The sequence below is a fragment of the Ammospiza nelsoni genome, chromosome 1 (genome assembly GCF_027579445.1).
Source record: "Ammospiza nelsoni isolate bAmmNel1 chromosome 1, bAmmNel1.pri, whole genome shotgun sequence".
Classification (NCBI taxonomy): domain Eukaryota; kingdom Metazoa; phylum Chordata; class Aves; order Passeriformes; family Passerellidae; genus Ammospiza; species Ammospiza nelsoni.
The window spans coordinates 50,210,097-50,234,337 of NC_080633.1; the positions used below are offsets into that span (position 1 = coordinate 50,210,097).

Here is a 24,241-nt window from a genome sequence, read left to right on the forward strand (position 1 = left end):
TAGGAAGAAAAAAATATTTTTATTCTCAGTTTCACATAGTGGAATTTAATTTAGCTTTCAAGAAAGATCAACACTGCTCTCAGAATTCTTTAAGCAATGTTTACAAGATCATTAGTTGTGCTTTGTTAAACACCTCATTTCAGCTATTCAAATGCACCTTAATGTTGTTCAGGTGCACTGGGACTCATTATCACTTTATTCACCATCACATAAAAAGACATATATAAATAATACAATTCATAGCTCATAAAGAGGAACTGTTATGTCTTCCATAGTTCATAATCTGACAGAAGTTCTTGAGAATTTAGCTGTACGAACAGCACTGAAATGATGAACCTTAGTGTTATCCCAGAAAACAGAAATGTTTTCTGTTTGTGCAAGGGAAAGAAAGCTCAAGGGGAAACTCATGTGCACCAGTTCTGCAGGGTGAAAAGGCATGCTCACAGAAGAGTCAGTGCAGCACGAAGTGACCTTTCAGGAGTGGATCTTGGGACAAAAGGTGCAGCTCAAAGAAGCACCTTTGAGGTATATCTAACTGGAACTACAGGCGATCGAAAACAATGGTAAGGAGCAATGGTGAGTCTTCACTTCTGTAAAATACTTCCTGGTGGTTTCACTCATCAGGATTCCTTCTTTTCCTCCACTTCTAACAGCTCATCAAGGAATTCCACAACTTCACCCTAGAAATTATTAAATTTAACAGAAAGAAATTAACCCCAAAACCTGGTGGGAAATTTCTGCTATTTTAATAAAAAAATAAACTGCAATAACAGTTGTGCAAATATTTTTAACACCCTCCATGCAGACACTAGTACAACAAACCCATAAAATACAGGTAAATGGTCCATACCAGTGTAGCCCAAGACTTGCAGTGACACAGACCTTAAAAGGAGAACAAGTTATATACACTTCACAGTAAATCCTCTCATACTTTTACAGGTACTTAAATAGACAATGAAATCTTCACACTTAGAGAGGAATAAATGTTTAAAGCACCTGTTAAATTAGGAAGTTGTTAGAATCCCATAAAACATTAAAACATTTTAGAAAGCTTCAAAATTCGAAGCCAAAGCATTTTGTAGAACCATAACTTTGACTTTGTATGCCTGCTCTAACCTTTTACATTCCCTGTCACACCCTTCAACACACACCTTCTCCATTTTCAACCACGGATCTTCACAAGCCATGCTTCAATGCAGCAAAAATGTGAAGAACCAGAGATACTAGAATGTTTTCCATACTGGAAACAAATAGACTGGATTTAGATTCAGACCAGAAAATTTACAAGCTGAAGCTAACAGCTTACACAGGGTACCAACACAATATAGCAATCTAACTTTATTTAAACTACTCCTAATGTAGTTCTAGATCCTATACCTTAGTTAAAAGTCTTCCTGCATTCCTGTGGCGTTTGTGAGGTCCCCAGGACAAGTGAGAGATGAGGAATCAGACTCCATGTTCTCAGAAGGCTGATTTATTATTTTATGCTATTATATTATATTAAAGAATGCTATACTAAAACTATACTAAAGAAAAAGAAGGATACAGACAGAAGGATTAACAAGAATGAATAATAAGAACTCGTGACTCCTCAGAGTCTGAGAAGCTGGACCATGGTTGGTCATTAATTAAAAACAATTCACATGAAACCAATCAAACATGCACCTGTTGGTAAACAATGTCCAGACCACGTTCCAAAGCAGCCAAACACAGGAGAAGCGAATCAGATAATTATTATTTGCATTTTTCTCCAAGGCTTCTCAACTTCCCAGCAGAAGAAATCCTGGCAAAGGGGTTTTTCAGAAAATATCAAGGCGACACATTCCAGCCTGAGTACTCTGGGATGATACAGCTCCACTGGCTGGAACTTACTGTCCTGTCAACAAACTACAGCAGCTGAGCTAAAACCTTCTGTGATCGCTTTCAGCACAAGGTAACACCCTCAGTGGTGGAATGCAGGTGGTCAACAGCAACTGTGCAGCAGCATATCTGGGTCAGGATTGAAGGCACTTGAGACAGTAATTCATGTTTGGATCAGGTGTTTATTATTTCTTATCAGTAAAACAGTCTCACTACTCTGAGTTCAGCAGCTTTTCATTAGAAGGCACAAAATGGCCAACAATCTCTTGTTACAAACTCTTTTAAGACTAAACTATCTAATTAAGAACTGACACCTAGATTATTTTCCCTTTTAACCCAATATCTGATCCCAAAGAGCTACAATGAGGACTTCTCTGCCCAATTAGAAAATGCCACCCAAATCCATGAAGAAGAAGGAAGAAGAAGCATGAAGCAGAAACCCAGGACGACACCCTGTGCCCTCCATCTTGCTTCCATCCACAACACACTAAAAATCCCAAAACCTAAATTCTCACCAAGTGATACACCCACACTACTCTCTATAATCTATTTCACACTTTGTGGATTCTAGTCTATCTTGAAATCTAGGAAACTTTCTCCATGAATGAGGGTCAAAGTCAGTGCTCCCTGGGGTCAGGGCTCCCCAGAGCAGACAGAGAAATATTCCTGGTGCTCTGGGTTTCCACAGCAGCATCTCAAACTCCTCAAAACTGCCTGTAGCAGCCCATCTGCTGGCACCCTCAGAAACATAAGTATTTTCTGGTCTGCCTTCCACACACAGTTCAGAAACACTGCCTGAGAGGAGAGACCCCGTGGGAATACCTGGGCCCATCCTCACTTTTTGATATGACTTAAAGTAGAGAGATGCAGATGCTCAATGCTACATTTCCAACATTTTAGTCTAGTAATTACAATGTTCTGATAAACTTTGATTTCTTTAAACCTTTCTGTCCTTTCTTTCTTGACAGAAATCGATGGTCTAAAAAAGTCTTAAGATGTCATTTAAGTTTTTTCCAAAACAAATAGTCATTTTCTGCTAGAAAACTGGATCAGCTCATACTCACTCTCATATTTAAATTAATGAGAACATCTACCAGTTATGTTAAAAGCAAGTCATCCTTGTTTGGATGCTCACTTTCCTTCTTTACTTCACCACCCATTCCACGTCTGTGAACTGTACTGGGCATCTGAGTCTGCTCAATTGATGTTTACAATCCCAATTACATTTTTAGCACATTTTTGTCTAAACAGGCATTCCTTAGAAAGACAGCATCTTCTAGACACATTCTGAGACTCAAAATTTTACTGTTTTCTATTCTGGTGAAAAAAGGGCATTAAAACTCTGTCAATGAAAAACAATAAGAGGAAATAGAGAAATTATGTCTATTTTGAATACAATAATGGTATTATGAATATTGTGATTAAAAAGTATTAACATCACAGGTTTAGGAAGTATGACTAGTCAGGAGAGAAATAATGAAACTAAGCAAACAACGATAAAAGCAGGAGGAAAGCTGGCTGAAATAATTGCTGTTCTTGTTCCCTGCTTCACAGTTCTAGCTCAAAAGACCACTGAGGTTTTGAAACTATGAAGTGATTTTAGCAAATCCTGAAGGATGGCAATTTGTTCAAAAGATTTAAGTATCCAACACATTATTGTCACACTCATCACTAAGACAGAATTTTTCAGAAGACACACAACATACAGACAAAATTCAAGTTTTTGATTTCTGGTATGTTTTCAAATCCAGAAACATGTAAGAGATGAAAAAGGATATTTAAATGCAACAATATTAGGAAAAAAAAAGCCCTAAACAAACCTGAAGTCTGAAATCTCTAGTGTCCGAAACTGAGCTCTAAAGGAAAACATTGCAGAAGCTATTGTGGTCTAATTAGATGTACTGAGGAATAAGAGAGGTTGAAATATGGCAAAAATATAAAAACAGTTGCTGAAACAATATACATAAAATATGCTGCAATACAATTGAGTAATTGCCTGGGTGTTGGTTATTTTGGAAAAGGCAAAACCTCCAGATTAAAGACAAACAAAACCCCAGTTAAAACATTTTTGCCTGTGCCGTCACAATCAAAATGTGAAACATTTGCAAGTTGTCACTGGAGAGGTTGGCAGCCCAATGAAGAGGTGGTAACTCTGCCCCAGAGGAGGAGATCACATTGTCACTGGCAGCTGTGCCCGGGCCAGCACTGTCCTTGTCCCATTAGCACTCACTTCACACTGCACAGACACCTCTAGCTGAGCTCAGCACATATTCCACAGATGCTCATTCCAGGGAAAGCAGCCTTCTGCCTGCTGATATCCAGTAACTTCCTGCTGATCTGTGCCTGCAGACCTGGGGTCTGAAATGAGTCTTTGACACGATTTACTCCCTCAGTGAGGCCAAGTCCCTCCTGTCACCTGCTGTGCTCTTTGGTTCCTCCCTACCTTTACAGGAAGAACATCCCATTTCCCATGCTAAATCGGGTGCAAACCCATAATTCTTTCCACTGCCAGCCACCCGAGGGCACAAGGGCCAGCAGCTCCAAGGCAGGAAGACAAACACACGGCTCCAGCCCAGGGCTGATGTCAGTGGTGGTGAGCAACCCACCGCCCAAAGCGAAACAGAGATTTTTGGAGTTCACTTGAATTAACAATATGAATTAAGCATTTAAAGTTTAGCCTGTAGAACTATATGTTGAATTTTAACCTTTTTACTTAAGAAACTTCTGCTATGGTGCAAAGGGCATAGGAAAATGCAAATTTCTGAAGCTTCTTGCATAAAGAACAATACCAGAGAAGACCAAGGGATGCAAAGAGCCCAGATTAAGGGACTCCTCTGTCTCCAGGATAATCAATGTAGTATATGGTAGAGATAATTCATGCTATATATGTGTATAAAAATATTGTAGAATCTAAGGTATGTCTGTGATCACCCAGGCTGGGAGCAGAGTCTCATGTTTACTGAATTAATTCCCGGACAACGTTAAGATAATATCAAGATATCAATATCAATATCTATTTGTTAACGTAGGAAAGAAACCTTCCTGGCCATGATTGATAGTTTCTGTGGAATGTCTAAATCACTCACAGGACCTGCACCTGGGAAGATTACATCTACTGTACTCAAAAACCAGCATCACTCTGCTACATACCAATACAGGCTCTGCCGAGGTGCTCAGACATCCGTCTGGACCCCTGGACCTACCTTTGTCTATTTCTGCACGTGTATGGATCCAGTTCTACATGTGAAGAGACACAAAGGAACATTCGGTCATCCCTGCCTCAGGCAGAATAAACTGTATATAAGCTAACTGCTTGAAGCATTCGGGGTGAACCACTGGGGAAACCCTGCCACTTTGTCAGTCGGATCTCAGTTCACCCAGCGCCTGCACCCGGGGCTGACGCTGTCTTGGCTGTGGTGGTCTTTCGAAATTCTATTTTTTTGTTATCGATCTAATAAATCTTTGTTAAATTTTTTTATAAATTTGGCTACCAATTTGATCATTTATAACAATCAAGGCTGATAGACTACTCAGATAAGCACCAAGGCACCAAAAGCGCATGCACAAAGGAGAAAAGTTCAAAAGTTCAGTCATGAGGAAGCCCATAACCTCCAGCCTCAGAGACCACCAGAGACCCCTGCGCGACCACCACAGCAAACAATGCATGCCCACAAGGGCGTGGATGAGGACAGGCGGGGCCAGGGGTTGGTTATGCATGGAAAGTTGTGCAATGTATTGCATATGGAACACCTTTGTGAATAAAGATGTGAGGCTCGGGGCACAAGTTTTCAGAGAGCTATCTCGCTTGTGCCGGGCACTGACATACATACCCACTTCATAACTATATCTGCTTGTGGAGTGTGAAAAGTGTATATTATATGGCTCTATGCAGATATTTACCATATGTATTTTGATGTATTGATTAGTAGTGCTGTATTAACATTTTAATAATAGATGTAGTCTTGTAATTAGAAGGTAACTTTTGTAGTTAAAATAAGAACTATGTTAGTGGGATTTTTTTTTTTAAAGAAAGGAATGAGGCACTCGCACCAGATAGCAGTCTCAGGACACCTAAATCTTTCAGGGAAAATAATTTATTGTCTTCTTATCAGAAGAAATGAACTTCTTCCCGCCCTGAAGGCGCTGTTAGAATTAGAAGGAAGAAGTTGACAATGACCAGACAGAATCCTGTATTTGAATGGAATTTATGCATTGTGTATGAAGTGCATGAATATGTAACGGGCTATTGTTCTTAAGGGTTAATCCTTTGTTAACAGAGATCCTTTTTTGGGCTCATGCTGCCCAGAAAGAGGTACCCGGAGATCCGTAACTCTTTGTCTCTATTGTCTCATATTGTCCTAATTCAATTTGTCCAAACTGTTATTACTCTAATTGTGTTACTATTTTTTTTTACCATTTTATTACTACTAAACTTTTAAAAAAATTTAAAAACAAGTGATTGGCGTTTTTCACATGGGGTTTATTTATTCCGCGTATCGCTTCAAAAGGGCAATGCAGATCTCTGGCTGCTAGGTAGGACATCAGGAGGTGAAGTCTGGCTGGCTTGGGACAAGAAGGGTTTGCTGCCATGCCACTAGAGGGGTGACAGTCAGGCAGCCCACAAGTGGGAAGCACACCAGTACACAAGTGGGAAGCACACACACCTGGGCTGCTTGGCCAGCTGCAGGGAAGCATTTCCTCCCTGCCCAGCCCTCAGTGCACAATTGTGTCTTCCAGGTTGGCCAGGTACGGGCTGAGCAGCTCTGTGGCACCCCACAACCTCCCTCCCTGTGCTTCCAACCTCTTCCCTCTCCCAGTTAGTGGAAAGTGGGACTGATAGACCAAGGTTGTATGGGAAAAGATGGAACAGGTACAGCCTGAAATATGAGAGGTGTGAGATCGGGCAGAAAGAGGGGAATGTTCCCAGACTGGTGTGAGTGGCAGGAGGAATCAGAGAAGCTGATCTGTCCAACTGGAACCTCTAATTATCTGTTAGATAGGTAAAGTGAGCACCCTTGGCATAGATTAACAATGGAACAGAGGCACAGACAGAAAGAACAAGTTGTGTGCCACAGTAATTGATTCAAGGTTTTACTGAGGATATGTAAGTGTATTTTAATAAAAAAATAATTCATAACAGAGTTTTTGGTCAATTCTGAATAAGCTAAGCCAGGCTAGTGAGATTGGGGCACCATCTTACAAGAAGCTAGAGCACTGGAAAAAAAAAAAAAAGACCTAAAAAGGAGAAGAATGCAAAACTCCTCACTTAGTACCTCAGTGTACTGAGTGTCCAAGACCATGATATACATTGGGCCAGGCCCTTCCTTATGCAACATTAAATGTCACATTCACACTCACAAAACACAGCTTTTTTGGAGAAACAGCTGTGATTTGGAGACTCCTAGCCAACTACCAAAATAAAACAGCAAAGAGGAAGAGCTACGAGTACCTGGCTCTGCTATGGCACACTGGCTGATGGTCCAGCACCAACTTTTCTTTCAACAGCATCATTTAAAAACAGCAGCAAGCAGCAGTTGCACTGCCCACTGACAGACCCAGACCCTTTGCCACTGCTTGCAATGACTGCCTGCTGCAAATGCCAACATTAATCCTTCATGGGTCCTTGCCTCCACCTATAATCTGTTCTGCCATTTCTCAGTATGGACAGGAAGAGTTATGGGACATAATTAACTTTCTTGTAATAACCCACATTTTCCAACACAGATCTGCTGATGGCCTCTCCTCTAGGGATTCCATATGTACTGCAGTGGGATATCCCATTCTTCAGGGAAGCAACAGAGAAGACAACAAAAGACAGTGCTCTAGAATGAATTAAGATCCACAGAAAATTATTACTCTGCTTTTATGTGTGATTACCAGTGAATGAATAGGAAACAGCTTTTATTCTACCTCATCCAACAAACAGCCTTAAGAGAAAACACACAGAGCATGAAGAATTGGCTGGATCTTTGTTCCCTTATAATCTATGACCTAAATAGAAAATATTTATCTCACAAAATGTCCCTCGTTGTCGTTCAGAGCAAAAATCAAATTGTGCTAGAGTTCAAAGACCTCAATGATTGGAAACTTGTTCAACAGTGAGAAGAACAGATTTGATTCATCCATGTACTGGGTGTAGGTGATCAGGTTATGATAGTGAGAAGGGTGGCCTCTAGGTGAGCATCTAGCAGCCCTGTAATTAATTATTGTCCTGTAACTGCCCTGGTAAGCAATGGGAGTAGTCACAATGATTAGGTTCTGAAAACCAGCAGATTTTGTTCAAGAACAAATAAACACCTTGCAAGACTGAAGACAAAGGGTTGGTATGGATGACTGTGGAGGACATTTGCTCCATGGACCTCACAGAGCTTGCACATACAGACCACAAAGGCCACTGGCCAGCAATGTTTTGGAGAGGGAAAACATTATTTCAGGGTAACAGTAAGGCATGTGTCAATGAGTGGCTCAGCCTGAAAGGTTTATTCAGCCTTCAACCAAGAGTGAGTTCCTTGATCTAACCTTCAGTTAAAATCTGAGAGTTAACTGTAAGCACCTCAAAGCCCTGCCAGAACTTCCATGAGCTGCACAGTCCAGGCTGGACATTCCTCACACTCTAGCTGGGGAAAAAAATAAGAAAATCCCTCAATTCTTTGTGCAGAAAAATTATTTGACCCTTAACTTATTTCTTTTTCAGATACTTAGTCCACAGTGTGACCAACTGCCACATGCTTATAGGGCTTTTTGGTTTTTTCAATATTAAGAGAGCTTAGTTGTTTTTTACATGAATATTAACAACTTTCTCAAATATTTTTCCATTTCACTTCAACTATATATTCTGAACCTTTAACTGTTTTTTCCCATATATTATGGGAGACTACAGTACTCTGCAGTTATTGCAGTAGTATTTTACAGTAAACCAGTAAATGTGATTTCCTTTTAAGTTACTTATAAAGCCTATAAAACATGAGTCAACCCAATTTCAGAGGGACTTCAACATTGCTCCAATTGCACTGAAAGCAGAAGCCTTCCAGAGGTCCTGTTTCTGAGCTCTGCTTATGCTCTCCTGCCTGCTTTATGTTGCATGCAGAAGTGTAAGAGAATCTGGGCAGCAGAAGTTCCTCCTAATGCCAGTACGTGCAGCTTGGGGCCATCCATTTGAGCCCAACCATGCTGGCAGCTCCCCATGCAAAGTGGCTTAAATGGCAGGAGGAACGCCTTTGACCAAGAAACACATCCAGCAGTGCAGAAGCAAGAGGAGAAAGTAGGAAGACCCAGCCATATGGGGAGAATCTCCACTAGACAATGATGATGGCAAAAAAAGAAACAACCTCATCTTCTTTCTTCTTTAAAAAAAGTGTGTGTTGAACAGGGATCATAACACTGCCCATTAGCAGGCATCTCTCTCAGAAACAGCTGCCCCCAGCTCCTCTCAGGGCAGCAGTGCTGCTGGAGCTGTGCTGGGCTGAGGTACCAGGCAAGGCAGGGTTTACAGCACTTAAAACTTGCTGGTACAAGCACACTCATGTAAATCATTTGAACATAAGCAAGGAGTGAGTTAATAAAGCTCAAATTATGTTGTTAGCAATTCCCAAACAGAAAAATAGGCTGAATTCAGATTACTATTTGCTATCAGTACTCCACTGAGGCCCTTGTGTTTTGATGCTATTCCTTATGTCCTCTTTCCACCAGTCACATTGGTTCAGTATTTCCTCTTCTTTGCATTACATGGATGAAACACAGAGAGTTTTAATTTCAGCCACTACACAAATGGAACACACACTATACACAAATAAAAAGAAAGATGTCCAAAAAAGTGGGTAAAAACTGCCAACAGCTTTTCACCTACTGATTAAGTGCTGAAAGAAAAATCACATTGTCAGCTCATCCCCACCAAATATTTGTGGTTCTTATGTAATTTAGAACAGCTAAGTAGCTATGCCCCCCCCAAAAAATTCCATAAGAACATTGATTTTATGGGCCAAAAACATGTCTCATACAATTAGTGTGGCGCTGGAGTTACATCTACACTAGCTGAGTGTCTGGCTCTTAACAGCATCTCAGTTTGCCACTTCAATATGTGCAGTACCAGGAGCTGTATCCATGATAGCCTTGATGCATTACACATCTGAACAGAAATTAAGAAGCTTGTCAATCCATGGCCAACCAAGATGACAACACTGTAATGTTCTTTTAACTTCCCTGTGAAAAACTGCAAGGATATTTAAGAATAATTACTTTTTCTTAAAAGTAATTTGCAGCTAGCTGGCGCTAATATTCTGTCACCTCCACTGTGTTAAATGTTTGAATTAAGAGTTTTTCATTTCCTTGTGGAAAAAAATTAATAGAGTAACACAAGCAGGACAGTATTTCTTGAAGTAACATATGCAAAAATCATTACTGCTTGTTCCATCCTCTGCAATTACTGCTATGTATTCCTGAAGAAGCCAAATGTTTTCCCTCTCTTTGCTAAGGGGTATTTAGAAAGACACATGCATGATCTGGGCTACAGGAGCACTGAGAAGTCTGGATAAAATGAGATTCTCCACTTGAAAATAATGGCACTCACACAGGAAGTGATCCTCTTGCCACATCAATCCTTTTGCTTCCATCAAGGGAAAAAGAATTATTTTTTCCCTGCAGATTATCTTGCAGGCTATCTTACCAGCCCACAAGAAACTTCACAAACAGCAAACATGGACCACAGAAACTCACAGAAAATATGGCCTATGGCCCAAGGAGCACATGGTTTAAATAAACAGAGTGTACTTAGAAGAGAGCTTGCCTCCATCCTTAACAATTTTAAATAAAGTTTTTACTGTAATGCCTTATCTGGGGTTTTCATCAGTTTTCAACATTCCTATGGAACAAACTTTTCTATCCGTGCCAGGAGAAATATTAAACAAAATAAAAAATTCCACTTATACTACCAGGTCCTGCCCATAGAGCAGAAACTGCAAGGTAGTGGTTTCACCTTTGTGTTATTCCTGCTCTGTCTGCACTCCCTGGAAGTCTCCTGCAGCCAAAGACAAGTTCTGGTAGCCAGGGATTTATGAGTTCACTACCAGAAGCCAGAGCCAAGCCAGAGGCATGGACAGCCTCCATCCCCCCAGGTTTTTGGGCCCTAGCAAGGGAGGGCACAAAAGCCCTTCAGCTTTTCCCCTGAGGAGAAGAAGAGTGGTAACTTTCCTAAACAAAGAGAGTGTGAGGTAGGGGTATCTGCAGCATAAGCAGGCCCAGTAATTTGGTTGTTTAACCCAAACACATAATCCAGTGCAATGTGACTTCCTTGTCAGCCCAAAAGTTTAACTGAGGTTTACACTGCACCACCCTCCTGCATATTGCAAGGTCATTTGTAATTGCCCTGGTGAAAGGGGCTGCAGGAACGAATGCTGGCAGCTGAATGCTTGTTTATTCTACACACAGTGCTGGAGACTGACGATTGTTCCATAACCCCTTCTCCTAACAACATATGGGGGAAACCCTCAAAAAGGGCTTCTTCACCCCCCCACTTAATTACTCATCCCTGTGTTTTGAAGTAGCAGATAGGAAAGAAGGAAAAAAGTACAAATTAAGTTGATGCCTAACATAAGAAAACATCATGGACAAAGCACAAACCAACAAGGATATATAAAAAGCGCTCAAGTATTTCACACCTTGATGAAAATCCATACACACTAGTCCTCTTTAAGCTTAACCTTAAAGCAAGCTTATTAAACTTTCAGGGGGTTTTATCCCAATGGAAAGTCTTCCTGAAGTCTGGTAACCTTGCAAAGGAATTTTACATAGAGTTGTTTTCAGATCACAAGAATACTGAAGGCAGCACAGACATTACTTCTCTGCTGTAAAAGATTCTCACTCCCTATGTGTTGGATAACAAAAATTGAAAAGGTGTTTTCATTTTTTAACATAAACCATCTTCTAATCATCTTTCTAACTAGAAAAGACCTCGGCAGTGCTCATTACAGATACCCTTGCCTCATGTCACAGCTGAGCACAGCTCTGTCTTTGTCAATGCCAGCAACATTCCATCATTTGAAGATTTTTCTAAACCTCTAAGTGAAAGGACCCAAAAACAAAGCAAAAGGCAATCCAAAACCTCCCATGAATTATACTTTAATTTCAGTTGCGGAAGGAAATGCCCTTTCAACAATTAAACTATTTTTCTTGCACCACAGTAAAAAAAATCCCTTCTTACATATTTTCCAGTGTAAATAGTAGTCATTATATGTTATTTGACCATGAATTCCAACCATCTAAAAAGCATTACTGGGTGACCAAAATGCCACTGAGTAGAAAAAAATAACAGATAACAAGACTTCCTTTGGACAAAAACTACAATTTAGGTGGTTATTCTGGACAAAATTGTAAGGACCTTTAAATCTAATTTAAATAACATTTCAGAAAAAAAAAAAATCCACACCCCCTCCCAGCCCCCCTAAAAGACCAAACCCAGAAAAACATTTGGTTTAAAGATATATGCACCATTTCTCTGCCCCCTGGTGTTACAATTCGAAAACTGGGTTTCCTTTCTTTTCTGTGGGCTCAGTGCATTATACATTTACCTTTGTGCTAATTCTGTCCATGTTTATTTTAATGGTACATGATGTTCTTTGGGTTTGTTCTTATATTCCACTTACCAAACAAAAATTCATTATAAATTGGTCGTGGTTACAAGAAGATTTTTCCATATTAGTGAAACCCTGGAATTACAGCTATGTATCATCTTCACTTTAAACGTGATTGCTGCTTTTTTCACCCTGATTTCATTTCTGGCAAACTCACCTCATCATCATCCATCAGATGTTCCTTCGCGAATTCATACAATTCCAGCTGGAGCGTGGTAATGTTGTGGTACCGAACTGCCTCCTATCAAAAAACCCCAAATTTCTGTTACTTTAGGGTAACAAGACAGGCCAGTGCCATCCCATGCCTCCTGAAACCATCCCAGGGAGGTCACACCCACACCTAGCAAAGGCAGATCCAGGCAGTGATGAGAAAGGAAACAGCAGAACAGCAAACAGCCCATTCCAAACTCTTCTGTGGATCTTCCTAAGCACAGGCTTCCTCACTGCAAGAACAAAGCACTCTCCTCCTTCTCATGTTTCAAAGCACTGGCAGGACTGAGAATAAGGCATGAGGCTGCCAGGGCTGAGCAGCAGCCTGTGCCTGCATTCCAGTGGGCTTTGGACAGGAGAAAGGCTCTGTCTCCCTGTGCTGGCTGTGGCAGCAGGCAGTTCTGGGAAAGAGACACACAGAGCTGTTTTGCATGATAATGAATCACCAGCCTGAGCCCGGGCTAGGGAAACTCTGCAAGGTCACTCACCTGTCCCTCCTCACTTCCCCACTGCACAGGGTAGCTCAGTCTCACAGTCTCACATTTGTGAGTACCAGCTGCCATCTACTTCGATTATTCCATTTAACTCCTCTTGGGGAAGAAAACAGGAGACTGCCTCTTTCACAAGAACATCTAAAGGTCAGTGCCAGAGCCAAATGTTGCTGTCACCCCATTACCACTTTTAGAAAATGTACCAGAGGCATTATGGTTTTCGAGGCAAGTGATTAGGACAGCAAGCAACTTCTGTTTACAGCTACACAGATCAAAGTACAAGAAAATACAGCTGTGTGCATTTAATATTTTGTATTTTAAAATCAAATTATCTGTAGTGCCCAGCTCCAGAAGTCATCAATGAAACATTCAGAGTGCATGTGTAGGGCCCTTGTTCTGCCCTCTCTGCACTCCTATACCAAACGTGTCTGCGGTTTGCAGTTTCATACTGTTGCTACCCCTCACTCCCACCACCACCAAACATTGTCTCCAATATGGTTACAAAGCACCATTCTGTTCCCAAAAGCAGTGACAAAGGAGCAGTCCCCTTCCCCCGTGAGCTCAGACTTGCTGCTGCTGCTGCCTGAAAGGACCAAATGTATTTTTGTTGCCTTTTGTCTCAGTTGGCCCCACAGGGCAGGCCTGGGTTCCCACTGTGCCAATAAAGTGTGTGCTCTAAGAGGCATGACTAGAAGGCACTAATTTTAATTTGTGGAACATGTATTGCTAATGACTAACTAGTTGTACAGCCCATATGACTGATGCCTAAGCAGTCAGTGAGTGCCACAATTTAGCTGCATGACTTAAACCCTGGTAACAAGAAACATTAGAAAGTCCAATTTGATGTCACAGTCCAAGCTGTAAAATTTCCTTGGACATGGAAATTTAAGAACAGCATAGAAACCCATTTTTTAAATAGTCTTCCAAAGTCAGATGACAACTATTGCTGGACAGACTGGTGTCTTCTTTGCAGCAAGCATTTTAATTTAGATAATTAGATAAAATGCAGTCCTGAGCCTCTTTCCATCCTCATCCACCCAACTGTGTTCTAAATGGAGTAAGTGGAAAGCCAGTTTAGCCGGAGTTACCATATTCAGACACATTCCAGTGCCCACAGAACCTGAAATAACAAGCGAGTGGGCAACCATGTGTTGGCAAATAATGATTCACAAAAGCCTGAATGTCACTCAGAGATTTCATCATCAGAGACTTCAGGGGCCAGCTGCTTTATTTGTAGAGGTACACAAAGACATAAATATGCCTAAGTGTCAGAGAAGTACCAGCATGGGTTTACTTCTCATCACATATTATATGCTATCATAGCATGTTTCAACAGAAAGGGAAGAGTTGCAATGGCATTCACTGTTTACATGACACACTGCACCTCTGTGTACAACTTTCTATATGATTTTAATAAAACAGGACATGTTAAACTCCAGAACCAGAAGATATCTCACGTTTTCCCGCTGAATTTCAGAGAAATATTTGAATGTGTCTAGAAGGCATTTTAGGTAATCCACCTACCGATCTGGGCTGAAAATCCTCCTCTTTAAGTCCCCACTTGTCTTTGTGGTACTGGTAATAGACCATGTTCTGTTTCATTACTTCATCTTTTTCATCAAACAGAAGATAACTGGCAGCACAAGAAGCTGCATTCTTCATGTCATTCACTAATTGAGAAACACACACCAAAAAAATCCAGGTAAGGTAAATGAACAAATTCCTGTTATTATCTAAGCTCTGAAAAACTCAAATGGAAACACAGCCCATACTCTACCTCCTCACCAGCTACATAGAGGGAAAAAAAATTGCTCCCCAGAAACTATGTGCTATTTTTGCTCTAAAACACATAAGGCCATGATTCAAAAATCAACTCATCACCAACCTCTGATGGTTTTCTATGAAAATCCTAACCAAATGTTCCTCCCAGGTATTCCAGTATCAACCCACAGCTTGGCAAAACACACTGGGGCATTTATTTAAGAAACAAAAAATACATATATTAAACCCCTCCCTACTTCTCTGTACTAGGATTGATAAAGAGGGAAGGGTGAGGGTGTTAAGTGTGTAGTCAAACAACACAAGCAAGAGTCATTAATGGCTTGATGCTACATGGCTGATGTGCCTTCCCTTTGATATTGGAGCCTGCAGAAACAGCTGTAAGGGCTACATGTGTTCTTTACAGTGCAAGCAGCTCCTCAAGAAACCACAACTTTCACTGGTTAATTTACCTATCAAACATGTCATCACTGAGCAATGAACACTACAATTTCTTTTAAGTGGTCCCCTCTTTCTTCAAAATCCATTTAGCATCATTCTAAGAGGATGATAAGAATCCACTAGGGAAAAGCAAATGGTATGAAATACTCTGTAGGTTTGTCTGTGGAAGAAATTCTGTCCCATGTCTGTTAACTACAGCGATAACAGGGAGCAAAAGACACCAGGAAACTTGGATTTTCTGTCCCAGAACATTTTAAAATGCAGATTCTGGAGGGTACTACTTACATTCTGAAGCATAAAATTAGAGGGAAAATATTACAAATGGAATCTGTCCCCCATCATCCAACATCAGTGTTGTTTAAGCACAAAAAATTACTACTTACATTTGTAATATGCAAACTGCAAGTAATGGTACATGGTGGCCACAAATTTTTCAACGACAAAGCCTCCTATAATGGGTGTCAGATTGCTCTCACACTGCACTTTGCATGCAAGGACTTCAATATAATGGTCTGGAAGGAAGAAAACAGCAACAGAGGATATGGATAGCACACAGCAAATTGTTATAATCACTCCCATTAGTCACCCATTAAAATATCTGGCCTTTTAATGCTCTCCTGGGTCCTGTGCATCTGGCTCTTGCTGGATGGAATCACCAACTCCATCTGAAGTGTGAATCAAGTGGTGGTACTAGGCCCTTCTGTAAAAATCTGTGTGCCTGACTTTTAAGGCATCATCAGAGCTGGAATTCCAGAGAGCTGAGCACTGAGGTTTCACTGACACCTACAGGCAGCATGTGGTTGGTGGGATTTACAGAGTATTACACAGTACTGCATTATGTCCTAGCTGTAAACTTCACAGTGCTTTCTCTCCTTTTCTAAATTTTGCAAACCTTGGCAATTTCATTACATTATTGCACAAATAAGGTCCCCGTGGTGCTGAGTACAACTGTGTCACAGAGAGATACAGCAGGTGATTGCAAAATAAACTTCCAGAGATGGCTGCTCTACAGGCCCAGAGTTTGGATGTTTTAAGACAGAAGAAAGAGGAGAATATGCTGCTCACCAAAGAAAAACTTTAAGCCAGGAACATGTAAGTTCACAAGCTTACCCTGTCTAAAAATTGCTATACATAATGCAGGACTGTTGCTATATATAATATAGGACTATAGGTGATTTTATCTTCAAGAAAATACATTTCAAGAAAACTTTCCAGCAAAAAATTTCAAGCATTTTCCAAATATATCACATTCATCAAAAGCACCGAAAATAAATATTTTAAAGACTTAGTTTCCCTCTAAGCCACATTTGGCAGGTGAAAGCAAGTTAGCTAAGCTTGTGCAGCAAATTTCTGACCAAGACAAAAGAATGCTTTTCATCCCTGACAATTACAAACATGAAGAACACCGAGGTTAACTAAATATAACTGCTGAAACTAACTAAAAATAACTGGCCAAATGAAATTCCCAGACCCATCTTTTACAAGAGCAGTGGAATCTCCAGACACAGCAGTGCTCAATTCCAGCCAGCAGTTAAAACCAGAGGTGTGAGTCCCTCAGTGATCCCATGCAATGAGGACAGCTGGCTTCCTAACACAACTCTCTGCTCAGTGATAAATACATGCCTAGGGCAAGACCCAAACACTTCTGTTGGACACTTACTGCTACATCTGCTTCCTGCAGACCCTTGGAGGCAGAATATCTCTCCCTGGAACACGAGCACGATTCAGCCCAGGCTGTGCAAATAAATTTGGGTGTTCCTATCTCAAGAGCGAAATACTTGAAATGCAAGAACATTGCCATGGTGACATCATGCAGTAATTCCTGCCTTTCCTTCCCATCACTGCTGCTGGGAATTGTCCTTCCCTTCCAAGGAGGAAGAGGGAGGGTGATAGTAAGTGTCAATCACAGGTAAGCAAACACACTGCTCTTCACAGTGGCTTGAGGACTGTCCTGATGTCAGAGCTCTGACCCACTGGGGAACAAAACCTGTGTTTCCTACTTTACCTCCTGCAATTTGTGCTTCACTCTGTATTTGTTATCCTAGACCTCTGCATGTTTTGCCCAAGAGCAAGTCAAGGCTTGAGAAACAGCCTGCAATAGCTATTCCATGTCAGCTGCTCTGGTGGATACCAGCTGCACACCATGATAAACTGAAGCTGCTCATGTATAAACATACTTCACAAAACCTTCCCCTCACCAAGACATATTACGGCTTTAGGAAAAAAAGTTGGAATCATTTTCCTTAGGGCAACTTGAAACACAAAAAGTGCAAGAGAATTTCTAAGTTTATTGAGAAAACATGCAGGCGTTCTCCACAAAAGTATTTCCAACAACACTGAGATGTCAGAGCACTGGAGAAATTACTTGTTTCTTTCTCTGCCAAAGAGCACAGGAGATGTGCATGTGCTATTATGACAACAATCAAAAAAGTTGATGTCCCTTTTCAAAGCAATGGATTTTTATTTTTTTTGCGCTATACACACAAAATACAGATGTTACCTACTAGTAAAACTCTAATGCAGGAAAAATTACAAATAGCCAACAAAACCTTATCATACTTAGGAGAAAGGAGATGCAGATCACCAGACCTACACAAAACACAAAGCTGATTGCAAAGGCAGGCTAACTAACCACTGAGCCTCAAAGTGATACTGAAATGATGGTCAAGAGACCTGGCTGGATGACCACTGCTACCCAGATGGAGCAGCTGTTATTTACACTTCTATGTTACTCTGGCACAGAACATCCATGCTAATGTAAGATCTCTGTTCCAATTTCCTGATAGACTTCATTTATGTTACTGATGAGAGCATAAAGTAAACCAGAATTCAAACAGTTTTCAATGAATCTTACAAACTCCTATTGGCCTAAACTGAGGAACAGGACTTGGGTAACCAATCCTGTGAATAAATTGAAATGCACTTTGGGGACACCTTTCCTTCATGTTTCAAGGTAAGCACTGACCTGCAATGGAAAGATAGAAGTCTTTAAAGTCTGTGATCTCTCGGGAGCCTTCGCAGGCTGCTATGCAGTCGTCGTAGGCTTTGAAGAACTCGGGAAGAGCCAGTTCCATGTCCGAGATGGACGTGCGCCAGTTGTCACCGTTGTACGCTCTCACCGCCCGGACAAAGAGATTCTGCAAAATTGGCAGCCATGAATCGGCAGTAAGTGACCCGTGACAAGTGTTGTGTAAACTCAAACACAGCAAATGATGTCTCCACATTTCTGGATGAGCTGCTCTCCAGATGATGTGAGAACAAACACAGGAGACTAATGGATTTTAACAGGTATTTCCCAGAGAGCAGAGTATGTCACTCCATTTCCAATCAAAAGAAAAGCCCGCTGGAGAGAAGCAACAGTGTGAGGCTGTGACAGAGATTTTCAATGGAATCTTAAAGCCAAATGTCTGAGCTATTTTCAGCTGTGCCACTATAGCACTCATGAATTTGGATAACCAGGCAACTGCTTGGCCCCAGCAGCAATCTGCATGTAGCAGCTTTCAGGTGCGCCACTCTCTGATTTGCTGTGACTCATTTATGGAACAATGAAGTGCAGCAGAGGTGAGAATTACTGAATGCACCAGGGAGGCAGAACAAAGACGACTGAGATGACAAAAACAGACTAAAAACTGCGAACACATAAGCAAATGAGACCCCTGAATTTCACCCAATAAGAGGAGTAACAGAACAGTTCCAAAAGAGCAGACTCTACTGAATAAAAAGCATACCTCATAAGGCTTTATCTCCAAGTCTTTAATATGCTCCTCAGCATCAGGTATGCTCTTATAGTAGGCCATATTTCTTTGCATCATTTCATCATCTGGATGCTTCAGAAGAAATGTGTGAGCTGCTGCAATAGCTTTTGGAAGATTATTAGCCTAAACAGGGATAGGGAAAGAAGGTGTTAAAAAAAAAAAAAAGATTACTTGGAGAAAACAAAACAAAACAAAACAAAACAGTTCAACAGTTCACAGTTTTCTCAATGATTTTTCTGGCATTCTCTACACTCATAAATTTACTTCTACTGAGAGCACAGTCTCAGCATATACAATTGTACAGTAAAACTGACATAACTCCTCTCAGTTTTACTCCTAGCAGAGTGTAAACAATTTAACTTAGAAGTCTATCATTTTTGCAGAAAGCATAGATGATTGTTGTAAATCAAAAAGATTAGGTTTTTGCCCCTCCCCTGTTCATAGAGCTGACAAGGCAAAATACCAGGGCTCCTGGGGGTGTTTAATCTCACAGCAAGTACTGATGCTAACCTACGGATAGTAGTCAGGAATCTTCACTGTTTGTATGTGTTTATGTCATTTATTTGCCTAGCAGCACAGAAGACATTATTAAAATAATATATCTTCCTGGTGGCATTACAAAGTGCAGAGACTTGGTCAAGAACTGAGTCCTAAAGCAACTTTCTGAGCCCATTTTTAAATTAACTTTAATCCCTGTTAGATATACTTTGTGACGTGCATTTCTCATTTACAACTGCATGTACCAAAGATGTATGTACTTCTGTGTGCATGCCATTTATTATTCCTAAAATTTTATATATATATATATATACACACATGCATATTTTCATAAATTATGTAGTATATATGCACATATTTAGGAAGAGTGAGAAAGCAAAAGTTTGGGGTATTTGTGAACTGTTAAAACCCCTTTTCTAGGCTGTTCAGTGTATTGATGTACAGGCAATACAGAGCTCTACCTCACATGTGAAACAGCTTCTGGCAGCACACGTGTGAAACCATGAGCAAGAGTCACAGTGTGGCACATGCACTCTTCTGCTCACACCCATGAAAGGTGCCCTTTCATTTTGGAAAGGAACCTGAGTTCCTGAGTTGCACAGGAGCAAAATTTGAACCCAGCCACTGCTGCTGTGCTGCTAGGAATGTCCCAGCACTGGAGCTCTGCCAGCTGCCCTTCCTGGCTGTCCCAAAACTGCGTGTTTCCAGTCCGCCCCGACCGTGCTAAATGCAAAGGGAAATCTCAGCTGCACTTTCGTCAAATGCCTGGTTTCTTCTGTGCTCTAGCTGTAACCCTGCTTTTTTGGTAGGCTGACATGTCTCATTTTTATTTAGGTCCATGATTCACTCTTGGTTTTAATTTTCACCTCTTAGGAAAAAAAAAATAAAAAAAGGTTTTGTAGAAACACACACTAAGAGAACTCAGTGGCTCTGAGAAAGCTCCCTCCAGAGGAGCAAGCAGCAGTGCAGGAGCAGCTACTCCCAGAATCTTACAACGTGGCAGATTTCTCTGTGAGCCCACCTGAATACACACATGGTTACTCTAAAAAATTACATAAAGCATTTCCCTCCCACTTCTTCCTCTACTTTAAATGCTGTTGGGGGGGGTGGAGGGGTGGCAGAAAGGACATCCCTTTCATAGAAACCACCAGCCAGGAAAAAAGCCCTTTGGATGGAGCAGTTTGTAGCTCTAGAAGGCACATTTAGAACTCCCCGAGAAAGATAAGGGCTCAGAGCCGAACTACAAATCCAGTATGAAACACAATATAAACAACAGACACTAAAGGCAAAACCACCAAACTACTACTGAAACTTAATGCAGATGTGATTGAAAAAGAGTTAAAAGGGAGGGGGAGGGATTCCTCCAATTTCCCTCTCATACTCCTACCTGGCAGTTACTTGACTGTATTCAAAATGATAAGAGATTATAGTTGGTGTTATGTGTACAGTGCAAACTTTGTACGTGCCACAAGGGGGGAATTAATAGTTAAATTAAGATAAGAAGAGGAAACATTTGCGGTGATGTCATTTTGGTATCCATATATGGCTTTGAGAATTCGAGGAATTCCTGCCCTCTCCAGAGGCTAAAATGTATCAAGTTCTTTGGTACGGTCTTAGGGAAGGCATTAGATCTCAGTGAGATGCTGTGCGTGTGGGTGCTGTTCTGGTTTCATGAGAACACATTTCCCTGCGAGTGTTTGGAAAAACGGCTGAGGAAACAGCACTCCTAAAAACGGGGCACAGCAGCAGTTTAGAAGATGTGTGTTTTCAAGAGGCAACCTCAAAATAATTCACAAGCATACAAGCCTATGTAATGTATACTGGGATATGTTGTGAGTGAATCCCTAAAAGGGAAAACAATCTAACCAAAGAGCTCAGCTTGTTTCCTCCCCACAGAGAGGCCCTGTTAATCTCAAATGCAAATAACTGCAGTATCTGAGGGGATGGCAGGAGGGATGGACCTTGATACCAAGAACAGAAGGTGAAGATGAGAAGGGAGAAAATAATCAATAAGATCCTGGACAGAAGAAAGATAAGAAACTAGAACAACAGGATGAAATCTGTTAAGTGAGAAGTGTGTCCCCAGTCTTGGCTGACCCAAGAGCAAAAGGTAAATACCATTTCAAGGTATTATAGTGTCCCACTTCAGCAGCCAATTTTTGCTTCGTTCCTTCTTGCAGCTGTAATGAAACTGGAGTTTTCCAGGCGTGAGGCTACGGGCAAGTCACAGGCTGGGCCAGGCTGCTGCACTTGAAAGAACTGGACCAGAAACGAGCAAGTGAAGAAGGTGGGCACGCTGAAGGAGAAGAAGCAGTGAAGATCGCTTGCAATAGCAGAGCTGTGACATGAAGAGTCTGAAAAAGGTTCCAGAGAAGGTTAGAAAGTAAGGCAGATGGAAAGATGGAAAGAGAGGGGCAGGAATGACACGGCTACTGGACACAGAGGCAGCATCCGGTGGCCAGACCTCTAGGAAGAAGTGGAAGGGCTGTTTCTAGGGGATGTGCTGGATGAGTGGTAAAAAACGAGTGAAGAGGGAGCTGGATGGTATGTGGGTAAGCAGGGGGAAAGACAAGGCACAGGCTAATCCCACTGTGGGTTACAAGAGTGGGAAGAAACAACTGAAAGTTTTGCCAAGGAGAGAATTACAAAGTGTAGGGTTGGCAGCCTAGGGGGGCAAGGAAGAAATGGAGGCGAGGCAGATGAGAGCTGGTGTGGAGGAGGAGGTGATGGGGAATGAGGCTGTGGCCCAGAGTAACCTGCTCCGAGGGCCAGCTGAGAGGTGGGCATGACAGGAGGCTTTTCTAGCATCGGGTGCACGAGGCATTTGGGCACATCACGACACCACGACACTGACAGGCGCTTGGCGTGCCTGGAGGGTGACACCGCACACGGCCAGACTTGGAGAGCCTCCGACAGAGGCGGGGGGAGCGGAGGCAGGACAGCAGAGCGATGGGAGGAGAAAGGAGGAGGGATCAAGGAGAGGCAGCGGGAGGGGGGCTCACCTTGAAGTAGGCGAACTGCAGGTACTTGTAAGGCTCGCGGCGCTGGAACTCCTCGAGCAGTTCGCGGCCGGGCTGCGCCTGTCGGAAGGCGGGCAGGCCCTGCTTGCAGCGCCGCAGGCACTGCGCCCGCCGCAGCACCCCGGAGAGGAGGCGCAGCTCCTGCAGGGCGGCGCTGCGGGGCGCGGGGGGCGCGGGCGGCGGCGCGGCCGCGCTGCAGTTGCGGTGGCAGAAGGCCTCGCTGTCGCGGAGCAGGCGGTACAGCCGCATGCTGACCTCCAGGTAGCTGACGCTCTCGGGCCAGTTCTCGGTGCTGTACTGGTCCAGCCCGTAGCGGTAGGCCGACTCCAGCGGCATCAGCTCGTCCCGCGGGAAGCTGCGGAAGCTGTAGCGCTCGTACTGCGCGCCCGCCGCCGCCAGCAGCGCCGCCAGCAGCGCCGACACCCACATGGCTGCGCCTCCGACACCGCCGCCGACGCCGCCACAGCACCACACAGCACAGCACCACGTCGCCGCCGCCGCCGGGAGAGGCGGCCCGGGGCCGGGAGGAGGGAAGGGAAAGCGGGCGGGGCAATGCGAGGGCCGGGCAGAGGCGGAACCGGGGCCGGGGCGGAGGCGGAGGCGGCCCCGGGGCGGGAGCGCGGCCGCGGCGGGGAGGAGCGAGCGCAGCGCCGGCTGCTCCGGCCGCCCTCGGTGCCGCTGCCCGGCTGGAGCCGGAGCCGCTTCCAGCCTCAGTCGTGTCTGCAAGGAAACTTTTCCTCAATGTGTTTTCCCCAGTGTCTGTGAGACCTAGGTTTTTTTTGCCGGCCAAAGTTTACGGGTTTTGTTTGGAAAATATATGTTCTAAATCAATCACTTGTACCCTCCAGTTTTATTTTGGTGAGTGGTTATCTACAAAACCTGTGACATAGGTTCACGCACTCATATTGTGATGAACGCGTGGAAAAAAAACCAAAACAGACAAACAAACAAAAAACCAAACAAACAAACAAAAAAGCCCTGGGCATTATTTCCCTTGAAACTGCGGTTTTAGATATGGTGTTTGTGGAAAACGCCAATCACTTGTTTTTAAAATTTGAAAAGTTTAATAGTAATAAAATGGCTAAAGAAATAGCAATATAGTTAGAGTAATAAAAATTTTGGACAATCTGGATTAGGACGATATGAGACAATAGAAACAAAGAGTTACAGACGTCCGGGTACCTTTTTCTGGGCAGCACGAGCCTGAAATAGGACACGCGTTAACAGAGGATTAACCCTTAAAAACAATAGCCTGTTGCATATTCATACATCTCATACATGATGCATAAATTCCATTCGAATACAGGATTCTGTATGGTAAATGTCAACTTCTTCCTCTGAATCCTAATGGCATCTTCAGGGCAGAGCAAGACAGGAAGAAGGTTGTTTCTTCTGATAAGAGGGCAATAAATTCTCTTTCTCTGAAAGATTTAGATGTCCTGCTATCTTGCTGCGAGTCCTTTCTTTAAAAAAATATCCTACATAGTATAGTTTCTATTTTAACATTTTTTATAACCTAAAACTATATTTAACACACTATTCAAGAAAATTAATACAGCCTA

At 42.3% G+C, this 24,241-nt stretch overlaps 1 protein-coding gene across 1 annotated transcript; it reads right to left on the reverse strand.

Annotated features, from left to right (window-relative positions):
• CRTAP (cartilage associated protein) lies at window positions 1-23,187 on the reverse strand. The gene is made up of 7 exons (XM_059473183.1): window positions 22,662-23,187; window positions 19,135-19,284; window positions 18,372-18,543; window positions 15,790-15,918; window positions 14,711-14,856; window positions 12,643-12,726; window positions 1-680 (listed from the first exon to the last, which is right to left on the reverse strand). The coding sequence occupies exons 1-7, from the start codon at window positions 23,106-23,108 to the stop codon at window positions 621-623; spliced, it is 1,188 nt and encodes a 395-aa protein (XP_059329166.1). The 5' UTR covers window positions 23,109-23,187; the 3' UTR covers window positions 1-620.
• Between the last annotated feature and the right edge of the window lie 1,054 nt (window positions 23,188-24,241).

Coding starts and splice junctions, on each gene's coding strand:
- CRTAP (XM_059473183.1), bottom strand. CDS start 23,108: ATGTGGGTGTCGGCGCTGCTGGCGGCGCTGCTGGCGGCGGCGGGCGCG. Junction 12,727..14,710: donor AGGATTTTCAGCCCAGATCG/GTAGGTGGATTA, acceptor GTTTTTTGATAG/GAGGCAGTTCGGTACCACAA. Junction 681..12,642: donor ATCTGATGGATGATGATGAG/GTGAGTTTGCCA, acceptor AATAATTTCTAG/GGTGAAGTTGTGGAATTCCT.